Genomic DNA, 21,434 nt, shown 5'->3' with positions numbered 1-21,434 from the left:
GCAAATTTAAATATTTGGATTAATTAAGCAAAGAGGAACTCAAACAGTTCTGAGACCTTGACATATTTAATTCAAATATTTTTTATATATCTAATTAGTGTCCACATTAACAAGAGGGAAGTACTGCCAAGTTATATTTTTGTCTACTGTTATTTTGTACAGAAAATGATGGTTAATTCGCTTGCTCAGTTGGTGAATCAGCATTTGTTGGCAGAGTGTCATTGGTAAATTGGGTTTGTTCAAGGCTGGGATTTATTCTCTGTAAACAAGGCTGTTAATGATTTTTTATATAATGGACATGTCACAAAGAAAAAAAAAGTTATTATGAAACATAAATTCATTGCTGTTGTCTTTTAACTGATGGTGTGACCATCAGACTCCAGATCTGCTGTTACTGCTGAGCCCAACAGAACTCACTGCTCCTGTCTCCCCAGGAAAGGAGTGATTTAAAGCTATTGATGAATGAGTTGATCATTAAAAATGACTATGCCAAGTATTGTTCCATGCTATTTATCAGTATTTGTTTCTACTGATGGAGTAAAAGGCATAAAACATCTCTACATTTAAAGGTGGTGTTATTGACAGAAAGATCTTTTTTCTTTATGAAGCAGAGCCAAAGATAAACTTCTGCATAGATGTTACTATCATTATTTCTTAATTTAAAAAAAACTAAAATCTTGCATTAATGTCAGCATCGATTCTCTTCTTCCAACTTCTATGTTTTTCTCATTTTTTAATACTGTCAGCATTAATAGTGAATCTCCTAGAGTCATATATCAGTAGTTGTAAATAAGAAAAAAAAATATTATTTTAATTGCTTGTTCAATGCCTTATAACAGAAGACTATTGCTTCCCCATGAGCTTTCAGTTTTTACCTGTTATCACTTTTAGTGTTAGATTTGATTGCTGGTGTTATTTTTATATTTATGTTGAGAACAAAAGAAAATATCTTTGAGACTCCAAAGTTTCTGCTGTGAACTTCTATCTCAGGAATTTCTAACTGTGTTAGAATGATGCTGTTAATATAATTGGCAATACTTTATTGCCAACACTATTAAATTAATTAAGATGCTGCTTCTCCAATGTGAAAAGTTTCATTTAATGGTGGATTTGATTTGCAGGAGGTATTTTTTTGTATCTTCTAACCACTTTTTCCTTTTGACAAAATGCTGCTTTGTCCACTGTTACATATTTTTTCACTCTTCCAAATTGAATAATTTTAATACATAAATGCAGATTCAGACAGTGAGTAATTCAACCTACTCATATGTTTTGATGTTATAAAAATAATATTACTGTTAAATGTAGAGAAAAGAGTTTGTTAGCAAAAGATAATGTAATAATGAACCTATTTTCCAGCTGTGATCTTCCTGGGAACAATTCCTTTGTTCTTGATGACTCAAACTTTCTGCTTCCATGTCCTTCCCTGTATTTACATAGATTTCTAATAGAGGTGTAAATTATGTATATGTTCAGAAAGGTTTTCTTGGTTTGAAATGTAAATGTCTATGTCAATAGCCATTGTGGATGAAATTGAATAAATCTGAATATTTTATTATGTTTAGGTATAGTACTGGAGGAGGGAAGTAATTCCTTTTCTGCTGCTAAAATGGTGTTTGGTTCAAGTTTTCTATTGTCCAATCTAGTTAATATTGTTTCATATAATGAGCTGTACCATGTAAAGGAACTTTTTACCTTCCAGACGCTTTAACCAGACTAGAGTATTAGAAAAAATAAATTCACTTCTGTCTAAATATTTTTTGTTTAGTTTCATCTTGATTATTTCCCTTTAGAACTGACTTTTTCATGATAATAGGAAGATGTTTTCTTAATGATAGAAAAACCTTTCATGTAGAGAGTTTAAAAGTAAACTTCTAGTTCTTACGAGAAGATAGATTGAGTGCTCTGGACATTTTAAAATCTCTACATAAACAGAAATCATTGAAAAATTTCTCTTGATGTTTCTCTCATCATTATTAATTATGTTGCTGAATGAAATTAAACTGACTCAATAGGTATAAGCTGTACTACACAAACAGCCCATGGGAAAGAAATGCACATGCAAAAATTAGGTGTGTGGCCAAATAACCAGAAAGAGAGCAAGCATCTTTAAATCAGCATTGGTAAGAAATTAGTGTAAACTGAAATGAGACTTCAGACTCTAATGTTGTTTGGTCCAAAACAGCTGCAGCCATGAGCTTTAGTCCTGCATGTTGCAGAAAAAGCATCAAAATTTTGTGCAGCACAATTTACTCTTCAGTTTGCAGATCCTTACTGGTGAAAAAAAAAAAAAGCACTTGGGTAGTGAGAAGCAGACCATTTGGACCATTTGTTTGTTGGACAAGTATGAAGATGTTTATTTTCTGTTTCATAGAGTACTGAGCAGGTTACAGAAGCCAGAGGAGTGGGAAGAACTGAAGTTCTGTAGAAACCTGGGAAGGTGGGGGGTTTTTTGTTAGGATGGGTTTTTTGTTGTTGTTGTTGTTTGTTTTGGCTTGGGTGGTTTTTAAGCTATTTTTCCCAGGAAGAGTAGAGTACCTATGGTAAGCCAGTAACTGAGGTGAAAATGTTGACCTGAGCCCCAGTGGGTGCAGTGAAGAGTCTGCAATTCCTGCTCATGCTGAGAGATTTTGAGGTCAGAAATTCTCTTTCAACATGGACCCTTGTCATGCTTGGAGGACTCTTACATGTCTTTTAGGGTTCAGGTTTATAAATCAACTCAAAATTATGGAGATTGGCATATTTTTGCTACATAAATTTGTCCCCCCCTTTAATTTCAGTGTTGACACAATATCAGTTCTTACATGTGAAAAAAAAAAAAAATCTCGATTGCTTTAAGGCTGTTAATTGAACTTCTGTGTCTCCTGTTTAGTCATACCTATACAAGAAATATTCACATTTAGGAAGGGAAAAAAAATTAATCCCCAAACATTAACCATTAACCTTTTTTTTCCTTTTGATGACTGACATTAACCTCACCTGGTTAATGTCAGTCATCAAAAGAAAAAAGAAAATCTTCAGATTTTAACTTAGGCATATTTATTGGCAAGAAGTTAGAATTCCTTTGATGAATTCTTTGAAACCAGGTGTGAGGAAAATCATTCCAAATTCACTTAAAACTGTGATAGTTTAAATAATACAAGCATAAACTGTTCTGGTGTTGCCTTGTTTGTTCATTCTTCATCTGTTTACCACAAGCAGATTCTGGTGTCTTGTCTAGTGTAAAAAAAAAAAAAAAAAGACTAAACAGAGCTAGAATGGAGATTTTGGGGACACCATAAACAGGGAATGTGAAATTTTAAAAGCAGTTTCAAGCCAATTGTATATATGTGAAAAATACCTGTATTTTTCAAATTATTCCTGAGGTTTTAATTAGTAACGTAGTTGAGATGCATTTTTATTTATTGAGTCAAAGAGCCACAATTCCCACAGTATTATTCTTGTCTTGAAGTGCACACAGAATGGGATTTCACCAAATAGAACAGAGAAACTGGGACTTCACTGAATAGAACACAGAAAATTTTATAGCAGATAATCTCAGATGTCAGGAAAAGCCAAAATGCAAGAAATAGTTTTCTTGGAGGTTCTGCAAAAAGCTTTCTTTTGGCAGCTAAAGGTCACACAGCTCCAACCTTTGTCTCCTGGCAGAGCATTGAAAGGGATTTCAAAACCTGTTTTGTAGCCTTCTATTTTAACACTTTAAATACTTCAAGTTTTCTTTCAAAAGGAGGTTTAGGAGAGCTGCTGACTCCTCTGCTTTGTAACACAACACCCTTGTCTTGGTTAGATAATTATTGTGTCATTACTTAGAAAAGGCTCAATATTCTATCTTGAACGGGTAATTCAGCACTAGAAGGGAGACTTCTAAAAATAAACAACCCCCCAAAAAATCAAATTGGGAACTAGCTTCCTGTCAGTTTTAACCTGAGAATAATCACTTTTAATGTTAGTTCTAAATGTTTTTAAAAAGCTGCACATCCAGCTCTAATTTATTGCTATTGATTTTTTTCATAGGCTTTTGAGCACTCCTAGGCAACTGTTGTGTTCTGTGTCTGAATGGAAAAGGAAAGCAATATTTAATATTAAGATTAATAAACAGCTTGTGGGCTTGTGAGGCTAGAGATGTAAGTGATCTTCTTGCCATTTCATACATTACCAGTGACAGGCAAAGAAAAGTTTTCAGTTTCTGCAGTTCTGGCTAACTAAAAGATTCAAAATTACCTACGAATTCTGCAATTTGAAATCTACAAATATCTCCAAAAAATTGTGGAAAAGTTGCCCTTAGTTTATTCACATTTTCTACTACTGCTAATTATTTAATTAATATCTGAAATCATACAATACTCAAAAGCTTTTATTTAGTTAGATTTTCGTTTTAAAGTTTCTCTCATGAAATGGACAAGTGACCAGTATACTTTTTAAAATCCTGTAAGTTTAGCAAGTTTCTATATTATTGCTATTATTAATAATAATAATAATTTTTATTTATTTATTTATTTATTTATTTATTTATTTTAAACCTAAGGAGGTTGAAATTCAGTAGAAAAGTTGGAATTTAGAATACTAGGCAACCTAAAAAATTAAAACAGAAATACTTTAAGTTATTTTTTTGGTTTTTTTTTCTTTCAAGTTGGGACTAGGATGAAGGGAATGATGTTTGAGGTAATTTTAACTCTGAAACATAAACTTATATTGTAGCAAGTACTAACTTTTGAAGAAAAGAGAATAAAATGTCATATGGTATCGGCTCACATGGTAGGTAGAGTACATGAACTCTGTAGCAGTATGATGTTTTTGAATTTCTGTCTTTCATTTTAATTACAAAATATCATATTTGCTTTTAAATTAATTATTTAAAAAAACTTCTCTTGTAGGCTGTATTTTATTTCTCGCATTTAGTCTGTTGCATTTTGCCTGCTTATCAAGCTTTGTGTAATGATTAGATTTTTATTTTAAATAAGTAGCAGTAGTTATTTGTAACTGTCAGTCAAAATATTTAATTAATTCCAAACACCACAAAAGTATCACAAATCTTATTTACAAAATATGATCAACTAAGCTTATAAAACATTTACTTGCACAGCTAAAATGGAGCTGAATGCTCAGAATCGAGGGTGCTTTGGAACCAATTGTATTGGAGTAAATTTTTCTTTGAGACTGGAGAATCGGGAGGAACAAAAAAAATGACATAAAACCTTTTTCTGCCTTTAAATGAATGGATCATTGGTATAAATTAAACAAACATGCAGTTTGCTTGGGTTTTAGGTTGCCTTTTTTTTTAAAATAAAGGAAATAATAATTTTATTTCACAAATGCCAAATAGGAGGTGTGATGAGGTAGAATGTTCGTACAAATGAATATGTAAAGAAGCTTTGATGACACAAAAACAAAACTTACGGGGGCTTCAAGCAATCCTTTGAACCAACTCCTCACTCTACTGCAACAATAAGTTTCTCCAATGTGTTTCAGCTTCCAGTCCACATGATTATAAAACTTACTCAGATGATCTGTGCTTGACTTCTATCACAGTGTTTTTATCATAATAATTTGGAACTATTTTAATCATTTATTGAAGTGACCACAGTTAAAGAGCAATGTTTGTTTTCCCTTTCTTCCATGGGTGATCTTTATTCTTCTTTGCAGTCACCTTTTTGCATTTTGAACAAAAGCTATCATTATACTCAAAAGAAAATTACACACTTTGTGCACTGAATATCAGCTTCAGAGAATTGATACATCTTCCTCAAAGTTAATATGAAATTTGGCATTTGAAATTCACTGATTTGTCTCATAGACAAGTAAGGGAAGTGGATTTTGGATTAGTTTTTGCCATATGATTGACGTTTTTCAGATTAACTAATAGGAAATCATAAAAATTGGAGAAGATAATTCAGGTAATTTTCTGTCTTGCTATGTAAATATTGAATTTTTAAATATGCACAAAATCTGTAATTGGAAGTTATTAAGGAGTTATGGCATCCTGTCAGGGGTATGAAGACAAAGCTTGAATTAATGATGCTGTAAAGTCTCAAAATGTCATAAGGCAGCAGAGCCCAGGGTATCCAAAGTGATATCCAGGGTATCTTAGCTAAAATGAGCTGTGGACTCTGAAATGTGGTGGCCAAGGGTGTTCCAGAAGCTCAAAGAGAGATAACATTGAATCAACATTACAAAAGAGAATTGCAATGACCTCTGTAACTGTAGATTGATTCATATTGATAATAACTCAAGATAAAATGAAGTGATAAGTGATTTAAACAGGATTTAGAAAGAGAGTAATTAATGCCAATAAGATTTTTTTTTGCACAGATCACATCTCTGTGCCATGAAAATAGTTTTTAATATTTGATGGAACTCCATGGTTTTTTGTAAAGATGGCAGCACAGAATTTATGTAACATCTTCAATGATACTCTGGAAATCACTCTAAAAACAGTGGTTTAGGACAATTATTAATCCTAATTTCCAGTTTACACAAACTGGCTGATAAATTTTCAGAGTAGTTTCTTGTTAGTGGAGAACCAGCTTGGAATAGAGCTTTTTCTACCAACATTTTCCAAACAGGAGCACTAAATTCATTGCTAGTCAACACTTTCATTATTTATTGGATTGAAACTTGCCACTCACATGAAAACAACTGATCTCAGTATAAGAATTTTCCCTTTTTTTTAAAGAAAAGGATAAAGTAGACAATATAAATGTTGTATTTGGCTTCAGACTCACAACTCTCAATTGTGGCAGAAAGGATGTTATTAAATATATCTGAGTTCTTACATGTGATGTCTTATATAAATACCAACTATGGACAGTGAAACAACCAGGACAATGAAAATCATGTTCTGAAGCTTCCAGGCTGTTTATAATTTGAAAATGTGTGTGTGTGTTTGTGCAAATGCACACTGGATTTTGTATCTATGAATAAAGCTTGTGAGCTTAGGAAAACTATTCCCATCCATACAATTATTTTCATATACAATTATAGCAGTGAGACCAGAGATACAAACTGTGGCAGGTGGAATGCACAGAGAAAGATTTAATATTGAGGAAAAAATGAGCTCATGTTTATGGGATTCAATAGCTTTAGCCCATTAAGATATATTGGGTTGTGAAGTAATTTTTTTTCCACACTGCTGACTAGAATCTGCACCTTTGAAAACTCATGTAGATGCTGTATTATTTAGTATTCCCAGAAATATATATATATATATGTAGCATTCATTAGTCTTCCTTACCAGAGCAAATAGCTTTAGATTGCACTTTACAGGATTTGTCAATTTGTTTTCTCAATTTGTGCAGTGCAAACATTTCTCCCTTACAGACTGTGTATGCATTGTTTCAGAAAGTTCAATTTTATTGCATCAAAATTAACTTCTAGGGATCAGAATTTGGAGGATGAAACCTGATCTATACTATTATAGATATTTAGATTATATTGTGCAGTAATTAGGAGCTATCAGTTGTCTGTATTGTAGAACTCTGCTAATCAGTTCTGAAATAAAATACATTATCAGCCTTTCTTGATTTCCTTGCTTTCTATGAAAAAGCAATGACATAGCCCTGAAAACTTGTTAATAAAACTCCACATTTCCTTATGTTTTCAGTCCAGTAGTACTTAACAGTACATAGAAATTACAATATCTCTGTTCAATGCTATGCTTAGATCTGAGATAATAATCCTAATTTTCAGAGCACAAAGAAACACATCATTTAGATGTATAATGAGTTTTGGATGGTTGCTGGCTACTTTGTGTTTTGTTGAAAATATTTTCAAAGTTCCTTGGACTAGATCAGATTCATGTTAGAATGCATGTTTTAACCAGGTTCTGGTTGAAACCACATTTTATTCAGGTAGTTGAAGTTCTTCCCCCAAACCCTAATATTTCATAGTTCTTGAAACCAAGTTCAAGTGAGCTTCTGTGGAAACTAGAAAGAAAAAGTCATTTGGCCATATGGCTTTCCCTTCTCTAGGGTTTTCTCTTCTCCTTTCTCCACTGCTATTGTTTTGCTGTACAGAGGCAAGGACACTTTCTTGTGGTTTAAGTAGATAAAAGTTGGAAGAATCCAGTCAGGAACAGAATATTACAGTACTATACTGCTATAAAAATAAAATCATTTGGCATCTTTTGGATCATTTAATTTATCTCTCAGTGGAGCCTGGAAACCTGCATTTGTGGTGCTGACACACTTTAATAAATCTGTTTTCTGATTATCTTCCTGAAAAATTCAATTTCTACAGATACTTGATGCCTTAAGTGCAAATACTGTTATTATACCATTTGCTCAATTCCCATTGAAGTCCAGAAGAGGGTTTTTATGTGAAAAATATGATGGTGTTTTATTGACCTTCATGGTCTGTATGCAGTGGTGGGAGTGACTTTCCATTTCAAAGACTGAAAAATAGGTTTTGTGTGTGGCTTGAAGGGGGTGATTTGTTCATGCATAGTTGCTATTAAGAAGTTTCAGTGTCAAACTGCAGGTTTCAGGGCAAGGTAAAGCTTTGTCAGCAGTAAATTTCTCTGGCCTTGTTCCAGGCTGGGGCCATGAGGAAAAATCTGCCATAGTTTACCCATGTGTCAAGAGAGTTCTTCAAAGAATCACTGATTTTTGGTGTTCTGTGCCATAAAAAAAGTTTCTTCATTTGTGTCTATTACAACTGAAATTTGGTCTTTGATTACAGTAATAAAGTCAGAGATTTTGATGGCAAATTTCTCCCCCACTTTAAAAAAGCTGGCTGTTGCACTGTCTATACCATGGTTGTGTGTATATGTCCCCTCTTAGCTGGATAATGTTGTGTTGGGGTCTGCCCTGCCTCTGTGTGCTTTGTAGAGATGTGCAGGATGATTCCTTAGGATTCTTGGCTCCCTTAAAAGAGCTGATATAGTATTGGATATTGGGAATACGTGTGGAGGAGCAGGGAATATGAGGCATGTAATATGCAGGACAAGGATAAATTATTTTCTTTTTTTTTCCTAGTGAAACACATGAGGTTAAGTTGTGTTCATAACCAGCAGATGGAAGATCTCAGCACGATGGAAGCAACCCCTGCATGGGGAAAGGGTGGCAGACAGAGCTGGCCTGTGCAGAGCAGCTTTTCTGGGTCAGCTTGATGATAAAGCTCTTGAGGATGTCTGCTGAGCTGATTTACACAATGGCAATGGTGTTGTTTGGGAAGTGCTGCTAGCAAACATTTCTGGCAGAAATGCCACAGATCTGATTTCTTTGTAGCTCAGAAATTACATGGGAATGCTGATGGTTGGGGGAAATGTAAATTAGAGTAGTCACAAACTGTAGTAAAATAGAGTATTACAAACTCTAGTACAATAGTTACAAACTGTAGTATCCATGTTACACCCAGCTGTGGGCCTAATTTTCAACAGTGATGTGATAGGAGCTCAGATTTTGCTCTGTGTGTGGTGTGGTTTGAGTTTGTTTTGTTTTCAGAAGAAGGCTGGAGTTCTGGGGTAGTTTGAGCCCTTTGGTTCCCTAAATGAGCCACGGCTCCTGCAGGTGTGTGCTGTGAGCACTGAGGGGTAGACCTGGTCATTAAAACCCCATAAATTCACTTTCATGGTTTGCTTTAGCAGGTGAGCCTTGATTCACTTTTACTGGGAAGTGTCATGGAAGCTTTCTCTCCCAACTTTTTCTTTTTGTGTTGTATTGGAGACCAGTGAGCAAAATGATGCTGCTCCAGCCTCCCATGACTGACCTGTTTGGGATACTTATGAGATCCTGAAATATAACTCTTCAAAGAATAAAGTGAGTGTACATATCTGTCCCCTTCAGAGTGATAAGTAACATCTTTCTTCTTTTTTTTATTTTTTTTTTTTTTCTCCAGTGGGGTATGGAGAAGCAAGACTGTAATCTCACTGGCATGAATTATTTAATATCCATTTGGAGGGTTTGAATGATGAGTCCCAGAAATGAGTAGCACAGCAGAACCTGATCATCACAAAGTTAGACTAAACCAAAATGGGTTCACAGTCTTTCTGACTCTACATATTGCAAAATGAGAATGCCTTCAGGCTGTTAAAATGCTTTACAAACCATGGCTTGGAGTACAAAATATCAACCTTTTGAAAATCAGGCTTTGTTGTCAAATCCTTTTACCTACTTAAGCAGTGTTTTTATATTGGCAACAACTAACAGCACAAAACATTTGGTAAGTCATGCAACTTTTATCAAGTCCCAGATTATTAGTGTTTTATATGAAACCAAATTAATTTGCATTTTATTAAACCTAGGTTTCACAGTGTCTCAGTATACCTGTGACAAATAACTGACCAGTGTTCCTGCTACTGAATAACAGCAAGAAAAAGCTTGAGTATCATTAAGTCCAGGAGATTCTTACTTTTTACATTATCAAAAAAAAAAGATTGATTGCATCCTTCAGTTACAAATGCAATCATTACATGGTCAAAAATAATTTCTATTCAAAATTAGATCAAAATGCATAAGCTATAAAGGAAAAAGCATCTGAAGTTTTGAGTGTTGGGTGTGGAGACTGGTTTCCTCTTGATTCAGTATTTTCTGGGTTGTCCATCATAATGGATTACAATTTTAAGCAGTTTCCTGAAATTTACCATCAATAAATGTAACTCACTGAATAGTGAGGCTGTGGTCATGGAAATTCAGTCTTTAAAATCATTGTACCTGGAGTTTTGGAGAGTTTGCCTTTTCCTGTGCTGATGAAAAAATATATGGAGGTTCTAATGCAGTATTTTCTGGGGTAAGTGGATACTTTGGAGAAACACAGCTACCAAAGGTGTGTCCAACAGTGTCTCAATTTTTTTTTTTTTACACTTTGTAACTCTATATTTTTAAGGTTCTGAGGTGCTTGGAACTGCTGATGGCATTCCCATTGCAGTCTTGCCACTTATATAATTCATACTATGTAATTTGAGCTTTAAATATTTGATTGCTCTGAAATTCTCTTATCAAATGGGAACATACTTGCTTGATTTTTACCTTGCTTAAAAAAGCCATTAAAATTCCTAGCAGTTGGTGCTGAGTGTTGGCAACAGGTACATCTGACTCAATGAGGCATGGGACTTCAATTTGGTTATAGGAAGGATAAATGTAATTCAGAATCATGTAACAAGCATCAGGAATCAGAGAAAGACTGTCAGTAGATAAAGTTAAATGTAGAAAAAGTGCAGGCTAGAAAATTAAATTTACACTATATAATTTTTTATTACCTTGCTTTTGTATTTCCTACCAGCTTCATGTAACTTTTGCATCTAAAATGTGATTTAGTCCTGTGAGGTACCATTTATTATAAAGACTTTACACTGATGGTCATGTTTTTGTAAAAAATAAGACAAATATTTAAAAGTATGCAAATACTGCTTAACAGAAACCAAAGCCTTGAACAAGAATTACAGGATTAAGTTTGTCTCATGTTTTCTAGCTGTAAGCTAAATAAAAAATAACTCCAGTTTGCAAAGTAGTATAACTTACAGCAATATATTTAAATGTTTTGTTCCAAGCACAGATATTTCTCCATGCATTATTTATAACCACTGGTATTGTAAGTTCCCATTTTTTTAGGAAGTCACCATTGAAATGCAAAAATTGCTTCACACAATTTTGAAAGGTACAACTGGAATTTTATTTTTGGCAATTGTATTTTTTATTATTTTTATTAATAGAATAAATTTTATTTTATTTTATTTTTGTGTTTCTTAGGTAAACTGACTTTTCCTTGGTTCAGTAGAAATCTGAATACAATATCAGAACTGGGTCTTGGCTAATCTTGGTTTGACCTGACCTTTTGAAAGTATTGTGTTTGACACATTTTCAGTTTCTTCTTCCCCTCTGGTGATAAAGTCCTCCTCTGGCATGCAGAATACCTGCAGGCTTTTTGAAAGAACAATTATTTTAAAGGTTTATCTAAAAGGCAGGGTTTTTTTCTTGTGAAAATCCAGTTCTACCTCCCTGCACAGCCTAGAAAACAGTTTACTCTTGGAATGTCCAGGTGTGGTGCCTTTGTGCATGGAAATACAGAGCACGGTGGTGGGGGGGAAATTCAGAGTTTCTAATGGGGATCCCTGATTTGTTTAAAAACCACCTGCAGTGTCCACGAGTATCAGAGGGACTCAGATGATGCTGAATTCCGTGTCCCTGATGACTTTCAATAAACACAATTCTTGAGGGAGTTGTTTTTCCCTGGTGACAAGTTCCTCTCAATGGAATATATGTGTGTGCAAGGAACATCTCTCACTTCACTGTGGTAGTCCTAAAGATCCCAAACCAGGGGCAATTTCTGGGATTTCAATTTCTCTTTTATATGACTGGTTTTGCAGGGCTACAGAATTTCACCAGAGTCTTCATGTTGCCCTTAAAGGTCATTGAATAATGTTATGATTTTAGATATTTTCAGTAAGGCTTCATGCATGTTTAAATGAAAATATGTGTAAGTGGGAAGGAAAAATTGCTAAGGAAGTAAGGAACCAACATTTTATTCATTTTTAATTAATCACTTCAATCTTAATATAACATAAATTAAATGCAGCAAGGTTTAGTCACTCTACCTCATAAGATTTCTTGGTGTAGCTTTAATCAGGTAATCAAATGATCACATTGTATAAATAGGCAAATACATCACATCAGTGGTGTGTAACATTCAGGCTATTTAAACCACAACTACTCTCTATAGCATATTAATTATCACCACCATATTTAGATTTTCTTTTCCTACACAGAGAAAGAAAGAATGAATATAATTTAGAATTATTTTTATGCACATACTTGAATCATGTCAGTTTGATAAGGCTCAAAACTGGGGAAATGCTGTGCATTTAATTATTATGTAGTTGTTTTGCTCTATGATATTGAACAAGACAAAAATATTAGATACCTTGCTTGCCTTTAGTTGGTTTGAAAAGTACTTTGAGGTCTATAGGGCAAAATGCCATATTAAATCTCTCTAATAATTTATTAAAGAGCTGATTTGCATGAATAGCAATATGTATAATCATTCAATAAAGACAGAGCAGAACAGGTTATTATAGCCAGACCTGATAGACAGCTGGGAAAAACAGAGAAGTATGCTTGCCATAGAATTGATGCAGTTCCTAGGAACTCCGTGGTTTTTTTAATAGCCTTTGGCAGTCATTCATTAATATTTTTTTAAGAACCATCAAGCCTTCTGCCTCTAATGATCTCTTTGCTAGAGTGTGGCAGGTGTTTACAGATGAGAGAGACAGACCTATGAGTCCTTTGCTGTGCAGCTTCTCTGGCCTTTACTACCTGTTGTTGTTGATTTACATATTTACTGTAATAAATATGTTAATCTCTTGATTTCTGCATTTTTACAAGGTCTGTGATGAATTAAATACATTCTGTAGCTCTTCCTTTAGACAATTTTACTTCCTCTAGATGGTCTCTCATATCTCAAATCCTTAATTGCAGCAGTCTCTGACACAGGTGGTGATTCAGCTCAGAAATAGAGATCAATTATTCATGAAGAATAAGCTTCCTTGTAGTTCTGAAGCTGGGATCACTGACATACTGTAAGAATAACTGTTCATTCTTTACTTGCCCTGTTGAAAGCTCCTTAGATGTTTTAATCCATTTTCAAAAGGTGGCAATGTTTTAAGTGAAGCTGCAATCACGTAAAGAAAAGAAGTAACCAGAACTAACTAATAAGATCTGCAATGAAGTCCCACTTGATTGTACTTCAGATGTGTCAGATGTGTGTTAGGACATTAATTCAAATTAAACGCATTTGATTGGCCATATGGCATTCTTCATTTTCTCAAATTTGTGACATAAACCTGTAAGATGCTGCTAACACCCAAAATGAACTCCAGAGAAATAAAATTATTCAATTATGAATAGCATGTGAATCCTTGCACTGACACCAAGCACTCCTTGATCCCTGGCTCACCAGGGGCTTGGTTGGCCTCCAGTGTGAAGGGAGAGCTTGACTGACAGAGTGAAGTCCAGCCTGAGCAGCTGAGTGCTCTAAATGCAGCCAGTCTGTGGTTTTCTTGTCAGGCTAACCAGCTGAAGAAATACAGTTTGGCTGCTCTGCAAATGGGAGTTAGATGTGTGTTGCTGATAGTTTATTCTAGATACATTTTTAAAGATTTTTTTTTAATTAATTTTATTTGTTTTATTAATTATAGAACATTATTATTCTTTAAGTCCATTAGTCTGGGGAAACATTTCATTTGTTTAATGAATGCAAAACACATTATATGAACTTTGCAGTTGTTACCAAGGAGTTGAAGAATGCTGGTGTTGTAGAGTCTGCATAGCAATAAAAACAGATTGAAAGAGCACAGCATGTAAAGCATTTTCCTATATTGGTGCTGGGTTAAATATTTATTGTTGGGCTTGTGTGTGAGAACAGTGCAAGTGGAATAAAGCAGTTAAACTCCTAAAATGCTGTACTATTGAATTGAACATTGCTGTCATAAAGATATTAATCCTATACCGTCAAGGATGGTGATAAAAACCCCCAAACCACCATATTTTATAGTCCTCTTAACCAAAGCTGTAAACATTTTATGTATAAACTTTCATGCATAAGAAAAACTAAATTTCATGGTTGCTGTAGGAAGACATCTCTTCAGCTCCTGGTAGGCTGGTAGAAGTGGGGGTTGGTGGATATTCAGAATTAACTGTCAAAAGCTGTATTTCACAATTTCACATCATTCAGTGAGTTTTTAAACATTAAAGGAAGAACAGGCTGCTCATTACTTATGAAACTTGACCAGCTGATCTGAAGAACACTGGGTGATCCTTAAATGCCTTATAATTCCTGGAAGGAGCAGCAGATCTTGTGCACAGATATAGTTATGAAATCATAACCATGGCTTTTTGCCTGCGTGTGTGCTGGGTTTGAGTGGGAGAGACTCTAGGAGATGCAGTTGTGGTTATTAAAACACCTTTTCCAATGAATTTGTTGTTTGGGTTTCCCATTTCTGTTAGAACTTTTTGGACAGGCCTTGAACAACTGTGAATGTAAGAATGGCAGGAGCAGAAATGCTTAACAGATAAAAAAAAAGAAGTAATATAACCACCTTTCAAAATTACTTGTGAAATGGAAGCTATTTCTTGAAGGTATTTTAAAATAATTTTCTGTGAGACTCTGCAGCCTTTATTTAAACTGTGTAATATGCAATTGCATTCTTCACAGCACTGAAATGAAACTGTGAAGCAGTAATTATGCTAATTTTGAAATGGGAAAATACCAAGATTTGTCTCTGTCTAACATTTTCCTGATAACCTTGGAGACTTTAATATACAGAATTTGCTGTATTTTTGTGTTAAACTAGGCTATTCTTTTAGAAAGCCTGTAATTTTGTAGGTAGAGGTGAGGAAGTTATGTTATACTATATAAACTGTTAGCTAAATGCAAATAATCTCCAGTACTTCAACTTCCTAATATTCTTGAAAAGAAACCTAAGTAGCTTATTTGTTACAATAGATGTTGAAAGCCTTTATGCCTACTGTTTATTAAGTGTTTAATTACCTGTTAGATTTAATAGCTACACAAATATGTGGCACTCAGTCTGGGCTTGATTTCCAGTTTCCATATTTATTCTGTTGCTAAGATTTCACCATTAAATACTTACATGAAAGAAATACAAAGATTTCACTGATTTAGAATTGTTTTAAAAACCTACACAGAAAATGTGTATTACTTTCACAGAAGATGTGTATTGGGTATCTTTAATGTTTTAATTCTGATTTTCTCTTAAGCCCTACTTTGTGGGAAACTCTTTGCATTGCCAGCATTTCACAGGCTGATCGTAGATTGAATATGATAATCCAATTCAGCTTTTTGTTGTGTCAGAGCATGCTATTAACTGAATAAAAATTGATTCCTTAGGACCCATTAAAGATGGCAAAATCTTCCAAAAGGCACCACCATGATGCCTTTTTAATCTTCTGGCCAGCACGAGACAGTCCATGTCCCTTAATTCTTGTCTTTCCCCTCCTGCCATCTCAGTTAGATAAGAATTTCCTTGTCCTCTGAAAGATTCAGCCGTGTTGCAGCAAAACTTCACTGTCTTCCATGTTGAAGATGCTTCAACCCAAAGAATGATGTTTAAATGAGATATTGCTACAAGTCTTCAAGAGTCTGACTGCAAATAAGTAAGTAGAGCTTTGATTTGTGTTTGTTTTTTTCAGAGCCAGAGATTCAACTGTGTGGAAAAGGCTAGATGTGCAGGATCCAATGTGAGCTCTGTGCAGATACAGGGAGATTCAGATTATTTCATCAACCACCTCGGAGTACCTGCCACACAGTTTTCCTATGAGGACATCAAAGCATCAGAGGTAGCTATGACTAAAAATGGACAAACTGAAATGAGCAGGAAGATAGAATTATGCTTTCTCAGGTTCTATTGTGTTGTAGTGGAAATTTATCTCCTCTAAGTGCATTTTTCTAGGTCTTCAGAGGATTACCATAGAGCTTCAAAGTGTCTGTTTTTGTAAGGATATGGTATTCAAAGAAACAGATACACATTGAAGGATGTTGTGCTAAAAATGTTAATATTGCTGATAGTTTTATAGGCTACATGTTATCTAACCCAACTTTTGAGACTGTTTTCAACATAGAGGAAACAGGTATTGATGTGTTTTTTTTACTGCACAGTAGGATGTGACAATCTTCAAAATGAATTCTATATCTGTTTTCATACTATGAGAAAAATAAAATTCTCTAAGATAAACATTGGGGGTAAGGGTCTGTATGCTTGACTGTACTCTTCCAGACACCACAGCTTTTTTCAGTCCATTATCTTGTGCAAGGTGGGTGGAAGGAAGAGACACTTTATGCTGTTTGGAGTTCAGGTTAGAATTGAACACAAATAAATTGTTAGGAGGGTTTGTCCTTCCTCCACCTCCACTACTGTAGGTTTTTTGCAGCTGGACATCTCAAACTCACCCTCACTTGGTGAGCTGAGATTCAGGAAGCCTGGTATTGAGTATTTCAAAACACAATAGGCATGAGGTGTGTGTTTTCATGCAAATTTAACGATGCACTGACTTCACAGTCTCCTCATTTCTCTTCTTTCTCCTCTTCACTGTGCTCATCTCCTGTGTGCACATCTTTCCAAGCTGAGGAGCAAAGCTGAGGCTGGGTTGAGCTGGAATGTCTCCTGACATTGCTAATATGCTTCTCTTTCACATATGCCAAACAAACCAGGGATGTGCCAAATAGGGAGCGTTGCTGTCGTGTCATTGTGTAGATTAAAATAGATCAAATCAAGAATGTATATCAATAAGGAGACTTCTGCTTCTAGACATCATGGCACCTATCAGGCAAAGTTTTCTATTTCAGATTAAACAAAAGGTAAAAGGCTGTAAGGAAAATCTGAAGGCAGAAGATGTGTGAGTGCAATGTTTATGGAAGGCTTGTGGTCCAGAGGAATTTTTTGTTGTCACTTAGCAGCTATTCCACATAGTTTTCATTCAAGATCTGTGTATATACAATCTACAGACCATGAGAAAGAATCTGCAAAGTTGAGTATATCAAAATAGTAAGTATTTCTCAGCAACATTTACAATATGAACACTGAAGGTTCCCTTGGCTATTGTCTACTTTAATTCAAAGTTATTCTTCGTGTTCAGTTAACCTTGTAAATGTGCGTTTTTGTCTCTCAGAATGACTCATCAATGGAATTAAAATCATAAAAGACAATATTTCTATATTTGCTTAAACCTGACACTCTAAATTTGGTTCTTTGTTAAAAAGTCAGCTTTTGTCCTTCTTGAAAATTCATTTCCTAGAAATAAATATGATAAGTGTAATCTGCAGTCTTGATGTAGACATACTGCACTTCTCAGACTGTAGGAGACCTTGACCCTATGAGGTCTGTTTTATGTGAGAAATAAATCTGCTTGGCATAATGTGTAAATTTCTCTTGGCAAGAGGATGGAATTTTTCCCTAAAAGTGAAGTCACACAGATGATTAAATTTGGATTATTTGCTGTATCTTTGTTATTTATTGTACGAGTTGTTAACAGTCCTCCAGAAGATAAGCTCCTTGTCTCTCCTATGTTCTATCAAACAAGCAATCTGTTTATCCTTTACTGTTTATTGCCATTGTTTGTTGTGGATTCTGTTCATTGGCAGATATTATAAGGCAGGTAAATTACTCTGTGTTGACAGCCATATTAATAAACATTGTAGGAATTTCTGATAGGCAGGCTAGGGGCTGATAAAAATCTGTTGGTTTGCAGGGAAGGATTTTTGCTTGTTTGTTTCCATCCAGCTTTTTAAACTAAACCTAAGCTTTGTAATCTTCATTGCAAAACAAGATTTGGGCAAACAGGTTCAGAAATGGACTGTTTTGATGTGCTTTTGTAGGTTATCATTTTGCCAGGTCATTTTTCCTCTTCTCTCTCTCTCACTGCTGTGACCTACTCAGGAATCGCTCTTCCTTTGGAATATACATCACTTGTTTATTTTACCCACCTGTCAGGTAAAACTGATGCTGTTCCACAGCTGGTAAAAAACTGCTTTAGAGTTAAAAAGCCCAAGACCTGTGCTTGTATTCTTCCTCCAGAGCAGCAGCTCCAGGTCAGCTTTAGAAATGCATTTCTTACCCTGTCGGAGCCATGCCAGACCGCAGAGAGAAGGTTATAAAAACCTTCCATTGACAGGAACCTGAGGAGTAAATACGAGGAAATAAAAGTTGCAAGAGGAAACATTCAGGCCAGAAGAGTAAGTAAAACTGTCTGGCTTGGAATTACATAATACAGTGAACCACAGCCTCGGAGAGGTTAAATCTGCCTGGCAAATGCAGTGGTCGGGTCTGTGAGCCATGAAGTGCCTTCTGAGAATTCAGCCACAGCTGTAAATGTGCACTAGGTGAAATGCAGCTCATTTATTCACCAGCAGAAAATATGCAGCACTTTAGTCTCAAAGTAAGCCTGGAAGAATTCCTCAAGTGGAAAAAAAATCATAATGTTGCCCCAGTTTCCAAGGATTCTCTTGCAGTTGCTGAAGAAAGCCTTCCTCACCTCCTTACCTCTGGTGTGTGCTGGGTTTTCCATCACGTGAGGGTCACATTGTGATTAGTAATGTTAGGAGACAAGCTGATCAGATTTTCCTAATAGTGCTGATTATTTTGCTTTCGGTATGAGTTATGCTATTTGAGATGATGATTAGTCTGCATCCAAGTGACTGTGTAGAGTCTCCAGAGAGAGACCTAAGTGTTGATTTCAAATCAGAGTTTCTCTGCTACTGAAAGCCATGATTAGTCTGTTAGTCCTCATCTCAGCAGAGAATAGAGTTAGAAACATATTCAGTTACCTTTACAGCAACAAGGAAGAGCAACATAAACTAAGAGAGCTATTAAATAAAAGACTTAGCCACTCTGTGCTGCATCAAAGCTGGATATCAGTCAAATTACTTCATTGTATGAGCATTGGTATGTCACAAATAACTACATGGCACAGGTGAGTACATTCTGATTTTTTTCCCCTATGTGTGGACTGTTTCTGTGTTCTTGAAAATATTAGTTTTGTTTATATAACAGTGGATTTTCAACCCCAAAAATGGTGTAACAGGTATAATACATACATGCCCTCCATAATGAGAGAATACATGCATGTAAGAGACGAGAGTATGTTCATCACAACTCTGCTTGGTGTCTTAGATGTAAATTCCTCTCGTCTGGTATTTTAACTTTGTAAACAAAATAATCTTATTTACATGACTGAAGCTCAGCTCGGTTACCTGATTGTAAATTAGGAATAACTCTGAAAACACTGGATATGGTGGTGTATGACCTCAGGGGTTTGCACTTGGTTTCCCTTTGGATTCATGACAGAACTCATTTTTGAATGGATGTACACGGATTGTGTGCCTTGCCCTATCAGAGCTCACCTCGTTGCTCATACTTCCCTCCCTTATTTCCTTAAGATTTGCATTGGTTTTCTTTTTATATGAGCATATCTCTGTAATTTTTTGTGTTTACTTTTCCTCCCTATGTAGCACCTTAAAGTGTAGTTTGCTCTGCTAGACTCAACATTCTGATGGCCTATTTTCTTTCATGAAAGAGGACAAGGAAAAGTAGTTTTTAAAAGACCTGTGTTTGGGTATTACTGGGCTTCTTCCCTGAAGGGAAAATGTCCAACACCCTAGTTACAAGTTAATTTATTTTGATTACTTCCTTCATAGCACAGTTTATAGCATCGCTGCTAAAGTCCTGGAGCACAAGTAATCACAGAGACTGAGAAAAAGAGCCTTGCTGTGGCTGCCTAATGTTTGGGTAGTAGAGAAAATATAAACTGGGTTTTCCATTGTTTCAGTCAGAGATTTGACTTTTTCTCCAGCATTGTAACTCAAACATTATTGAACTATTCAGCATTTTGAGTTCCATCCCTTACAAACTTCAGCTGATACAGGTGTATTTCGAGCTTTTTCCAAGATGGAAATTAATTGACTGTTACCATCCATTTCTGTGTCATTGCAGTCAACAGTTTCATGAGGATTCAATTTTTTTAAAATTCTAGTTGGATGATTTCCTATGTTATTTGCATATTATTCATCCTTCTAGTGCATCCTGTTACAGAAAGATTTCTAAAATCCCCTCTGTGATAATGTGGTAGTTTACATCAACATTAGCATTATTATTTGTTTTGGGAAAAATCCTGCTGCACATGCACATTATTTAAAAAAAACCAACAACTTACTCTTTTTTTTTGTTATTTATTGACGGACACATAATCATCATGAAACATTTCATAGTAGATGTCCACGTTTGGGTATGCAGGACTCACAGAACATTTACTTTTACACCTAGATCATAAAAGTTGTTTTCCGTATCTTCACTCAAACTTAAGTACAGGCAAGAAGTATAAAAATTACCTGTCACATTATTCACAGGCTAGATCAAGGTAGTGTAATACCATGGACCACTAAGCTAATTTAGAAGAAAAATGAAAAGAGGTTTCTTTATAGAAGGCATTTGTATGTAATATATGTAGAAGAGTTTAGAATTTTGACAGTTTGAGATTGTATCCTCTTTAGAGAGAATGCATAATGATTTTTATTTCTGTTGAAATATGCATAACTTTCTGAAGGTAACTTTCAACTTTCATTAGGGTCCTTAAAAGTGATTTTTACCCACACTGTAATACAGGGGGCACTAAATCTTAACTCTTCAGTGAATGAGGCTTGTCACTTGTTACCATCAGCCTCTGCATCCTCTCTCCCATCCTGTCCTGCCCTCTTTTCTTCCTTTTTGTCACTCTTTAGGGAAACTTAACTGCACTTTCTTCATTTCAGTATTTACATGCTTAGACTGACACATCATGCACTTCTCTCAAAAGAACTCAAAAGCTTTCCAAGATTTCTTTGTTACGAGGAAAGAAACAGAGGAACCATCCTTGATGGAGAGAACTTGAGGGTTTAGTTTACAAAAAAATAACTCTGATGTTGCAGGCTTTTGTCTCTTTGATGTGCTGATG

General features: G+C 35.1%; 1 protein-coding gene across 1 annotated transcript in view; it reads left to right on the top strand.

Moving 5' to 3' along the window:
• NAALADL2 (N-acetylated alpha-linked acidic dipeptidase like 2) overlaps positions 1-21,434 on the top strand; it is a 413,827-nt gene that overhangs the window by 328,287 nt on the left and 64,106 nt on the right. Inside the window, exon 12 of the mRNA XM_077785540.1 lies at positions 16,143-16,289. Within this exon, the coding sequence (XP_077641666.1) occupies positions 16,143-16,289 (147 nt within the window). The remainder of the gene's footprint in view (positions 1-16,142; positions 16,290-21,434) is intronic.

The sequence above is a fragment of the Lonchura striata genome, chromosome 10, assembly GCF_046129695.1.
Source record: "Lonchura striata isolate bLonStr1 chromosome 10, bLonStr1.mat, whole genome shotgun sequence".
NCBI classification, from domain to species: Eukaryota; Metazoa; Chordata; class Aves; order Passeriformes; family Estrildidae; genus Lonchura; species Lonchura striata.
The sequence above is the reverse complement of the archived record's forward strand: the minus strand, read 5'-3'. Positions and strand labels throughout refer to the sequence as shown.